General features: G+C 57.6%; 1 protein-coding gene across 1 annotated transcript in view; it reads right to left on the bottom strand.

Annotated features, from left to right (window-relative positions):
* Positions 1-4,538, bottom strand: part of LOC103611952 (diacylglycerol kinase gamma) — a 17,883-nt gene that overhangs the window by 1,289 nt on the left and 12,056 nt on the right. Inside the window, exons 20-23 of the mRNA XM_017728754.1 lie at positions 4,329-4,419; positions 1,503-1,704; positions 240-360; positions 93-153 (exon numbers count right to left, since the gene is read on the bottom strand). Of these exons, the coding sequence (XP_017584243.1) occupies positions 93-153; positions 240-360; positions 1,503-1,704; positions 4,329-4,419 (475 nt within the window). The remainder of the gene's footprint in view (positions 1-92; positions 154-239; positions 361-1,502; positions 1,705-4,328; positions 4,420-4,538) is intronic.

Here is a 4,538-nt window from a genome sequence, read left to right as displayed (position 1 = left end):
CGCCCCCCCGCCCCCCCCTCCCCCCCCCCCCCCCCCACCCTGCCAGCCCCTTCTGCCCAGCCCGGCTTCCTGCCCCCTTCCTGGGGACTCACGGTGCAGGGTGGCTGCATCCAGGGCTCCCCATCCACCTGCATGGGCAGCAGCTTGGACGTCCTGCGAAGCACAAAGGAGAGACGGGGGTGACACAGGTGTCAGGTTTCACTGCCGGTCGGGCGCTCAGCTGTGAAGGTGACAAATACCTGATGATGACGGAGGAACACTGGGCCAGTCTCTTCCCTGCACTCTTCAGCCCCGTGTAGATCTGCCCCATTTCCATGGCGCCTTCCAGCCCCACCACCTCCAGGAGATGGTCGCTGAGGTCTGCAAGAGAGAGGGATCTGAGCTGCTCTCCCCATCCCCAGGGATCCCCCGCCTTCTGCCCTCACTCGAAACCTCCAGGGCTGCTGGCTGTCCTGAAGCACAGCGCGGCTGGTGGCACAGTGGGGATTTAGCCAGATGTCCTCTGTGTCCCGAGACCACCAAGCTGGGTGTTTCCAGCGCTGGGTAATGCTGCTATCCAAAATCTTTGGAGCAAAAGTACTCCTGGTCTGAAACAGCACCTGGGCCTGCATGGCTGCAGGGCGCCAGCCCAGATCCCCACCAGCCCTTTGACTGTTTGTTTGCAGCGTATGAAATGGTGACGCCTCTTCCCTGGGTGCCCTGGGGTGCTGCAGCTCCCCAGAAGCCAGCACACAAGGCAGAATCCTCGCTGTGAGCAATCTGCTCAAATCCCAGGGTATCGCCTCTTTTCACAGCTCATCCTGCTCTGCTGGGCTGCCAGCAAGGACACCCGACACTGGTGCAGCTCTCTGCTTCAGGGTCCTCTTTCACACACACCCCCTCTTACCCCTGAGAAGTCCTCTGAGCCTCCCATGCCCTCTCGCCCACCCAGGAGTGGGGATGTCCCCTGCAGTCCCTTTGGGACCGGCTTGCGCTCTGCCCCGCTCCCTGCAGCCTGCTGCCCCTGGCTCACGCAGCAAGGGACAGACAGTGACAGTCTGGGATGTGACACCACTGTTCTGGCAGCCACAGCACAGGGGGGCTGATTCCCAGCCCAGCCCCAGGCTGTGGGAGGTGGTGGGTGGAAAACCCAGGCACCTTGCCTGTTTTGCTGGCTGCTTTCTACCCCACTACTCCCCACTGGGGAACGCTGCCAGCACTCTCCCTGCCCGCAGCGACGGCTCCGGTGGCCTCAGTAGCGGGTGCAAGGTGCCAGCTGGGCTCAGCGTGGGCACTGTGCTGCTCCCAAACCCTACATCCAGGCTGGCAGCGCTGTGGTGGAGCCTGGCAAGACGCTTACAAAAGCCCTTGGTGCCAGCTCTGCAGTTGGGTTCCAGCTCCTCCTCCTTATTGTGGGGTCACCATGGCACCCCAAAAGACACCGAGCTGACAACAACTCCTCCAGTGCTGTTGCTCCAGAGACAGTGGGTGCCCAGTGCCCCTGTGCTAACCCCACCACTCACCCTGCACGCAGAACTTCAGCTCCTTGGCGTCGGTGACCACTGTGCCAGGCAGCTTCTCTGGCGCCTTCTTGCCCAGCCGGTTGTAACCACGCTGCTTCTTGGTCTCGCCCCACAGGTTGGAGCCCCCGTACATGCTGGGGATGTTGAGGACGGCAATGCCCTCCAGGGACGTGTTGCTCAGGTCTAGCAGGGTCCCATCGCACTGCGGGGTACATGGGTGGCATCAGGAGGGTCGGGGCAGCTGTGCCCACCATATGGAGCCCAGCCTCCTCTCCCCGCCATGGAAGCGCGGGTCCCTGAGCACAGCGTGTCCCCAGATGGTCTCTGGGGGCATGGGCAAACCCAGAGTGGCTGGGGCTGGAGGTACAAATACCCTCCCACTTTGCCTTTCTAGAGTGATTGTCAGCTCCTTGTGCTGCTCTCCCCTCTGTTTCCGTAGGAGTTTTACTACAGGTCCAAAACAGCAGGTTCAAAAAAAGCGAATTCCTGGGGAACCACATAAAACCTTGGCTAAACTCGGTGCTGTGACCCAAAATAGGAGGCAACACCACCTTGACCCTAAAGCGACTTCCACCCAAGGAGCTCCAGCACCTGCTTTCCCCCCTCTCCTTATCCAAACTGACTCCAAAGGACTGGAAAGTTTGGCTGCCCAAAAAGTAGCTCAAACCAGTTTGTCTTCAAGTGCCATTTGGAAACTAGAAATAAGGCTGGAAGGAAATTAGGGGAAGGTGTCAGAGGGAAAAATGTCAGGTTTTGGAGAGCAAACCACAGGAGAGCACACAGAACTGGCATCCCAGGCTTCGCTGTCGTGCAGCAGGACTGCCTCAGCTGAAAACTCCCTGTAAAAGTTAAAATATCCATTGCCTGCAGCTTTCCCACAGGACTGAAAGCAACAGCCTTGGAAATGCTTTTCTTAACTTCAAATATTCTCACGCTACCCTGACATGGATCCCCTTCCTAGATACCTCTGGTGGAAGCAGCCACTTTTCCATCCAACTGGAATTTCTATCAAGCATTCCTACTTTCCTTGAGGCATCTGCTCTCTACCTGCCACTCTGTGCTTCAGCAAATCCCAGCACAGCTTTTTCCTTGCGTTCTGGTGATGCAAAGGCATCTCTGCCCTCACTTCTTGTGCTGAGAGGAATGAAATGGGCTAAGAAGCCCCTTTCTGGTTGTTTTCCTTGAACAAAGGTCTAGAGCTCATTTTTACCACCCACTTGGCCAGTGCTGAGGACACCAAGCCCATGTGTGTGGGGCTGGGCGCTCACACAAGCGAACCCCTTGGTGTGTCAGATCCTTTCTGCTTCCCCTGGTGCTGCGGGATCTTATTTTTAGCCTCACATTGAAAGCAAAAAGCAGGAATCTTCTGGTTTGGGAGGGACGAGCTGTCTCTCCAAGGCTTGGAAAGGATGTTAATCCTTTCGTTCTCAGTACATCTTAATGATACTGTGATTTGCAGGAAGAGAAAAGACTGTAATGCTCTGAGCAGTGGGTACCGAGCTCCGATTCCTGGCGGGATGGACAACACACCTCGAGCATCATCCCCAACCACAGGCACCTTTCCCCCCTGCCAGTGAGGCAGCGGGTGCCAGCCCAGCCGTGGTGGGATGGGAGAGAGTTGGCTGCCAAGAGTGCAGGATGCTGGGATGCTGCAGGAGCCTGTTCCTGCCCACAGCCGCCCACGCCTGCCCACAGCCGCGGGCAGGAGCGATTCTCCCTGCAGAGTCCTCCCCAGCTCGTGCCAGCGAGCTACAATGGGCCCTTTGAGCAGGGGCAGCTGACGGCGCGCTGGCAGCGAGGCTGGAAGGAGAAATTTGCAGCTGGGGGAAAAAGCAAATTCATTTCCAGGAGTTGTAGGGGGAACGAGTGCCAATTTCCAAAACAAAACTGCTATTTCTCTGCAAGGCTGACAGTTGCCTGGGAGCTGGAGGGAGGACAGGCGGCTGCTTTCAACTTCAAATACTGTGGGATTAACACTTTCCTGCCAGAGGGCTCAGCTGGTGGGGAGCACCCCGAGAAGGAATGGGGGGGCACCTCGTGCCCATCTCCAGCAGCATTCAACTCCACAGACACGGACTTTGTCCACCCCAGGACACTGCTGCTTGGATGGGGAAGGGGGTGAGATGGTTGTGATGCTGGTCCTGCCCCTTCCCACAAGTTCCCAAGGGTGCAGCTACCCAACCCCAGGCTTTGGGAAGGGAAGAAACTCCCCGTATGGAAATGGGCATCAAAATCCCTCTGCCCATGGCCACACGTCTGCAGGGCCAGCTCTCTGCTCGCTGCCCACCGCCAGCACCCCTGCACCCACCAGCTGCTCTGACTCCCACCACCTCTTGCAGCAAGTGCTGTTTTCTCCCCTCACCCTCCAGCCTAAGTTATAAAAGGGTGGATTATCCAGAGATAGGGAGAGACGGAAGTTTACAGCCCAAATCCCCAGCGCCAGCGCGGAGAAGTGACAGCGCTCTTAGCAACCACGGGCCCTCCCCCCGGCTCTAATTAAAGGCTGTTTCCATGTCAGCCAATGAGGGCTGGGAGCAGAGCGGAATTTACAGAGAGAATATTCCAGGCATGCTCTCCAGTACAGCTGGAAGTGGGGAATACAGGATTATTCTTCTGCCCACAGCTGGCTGGCTTTGTAGCAAGCTCTGTGTGGTGGGATAGGAGGTCCTGCCAGCCACCATGTCCTCCTGCCATAGTGAGGGGTCAAAGCCATGGTGGCACCCTCTCCCCAGCCAGCTAACGGCCTTGCCTGAGGGATCCATGGGCAATGGCTCCAAAAAGCCTTTGTGCCATGATGGGAGCCAAGGATCATCACAGGAAACCCACCTCAACCTCAACATAGTCATGGAGCTTCTTGCAGGTGGCTGCAAAGGTCTCTGATGTCCCGAATTCGAAGTACCACAGCTTGTTCTTCATCCTGGGGCACAGAGACATGTCAGTATCCCTCTTGGAAGCAGCACCTTGCACCAGTCAGCAGCAGGATGGGCTGCCAGAGACTGTCTGGAGCTGCTGTGCTGGGGACATGAGCCATGGATG

Source organism: Corvus brachyrhynchos, unplaced genomic scaffold, assembly GCF_000691975.1.
Source record: "Corvus brachyrhynchos isolate BGI_N302 unplaced genomic scaffold, ASM69197v1 scaffold223, whole genome shotgun sequence".
NCBI classification, from domain to species: Eukaryota; Metazoa; Chordata; class Aves; order Passeriformes; family Corvidae; genus Corvus; species Corvus brachyrhynchos.
The sequence above is the reverse complement of the archived record's forward strand: the minus strand, read 5'-3'. Positions and strand labels throughout refer to the sequence as shown.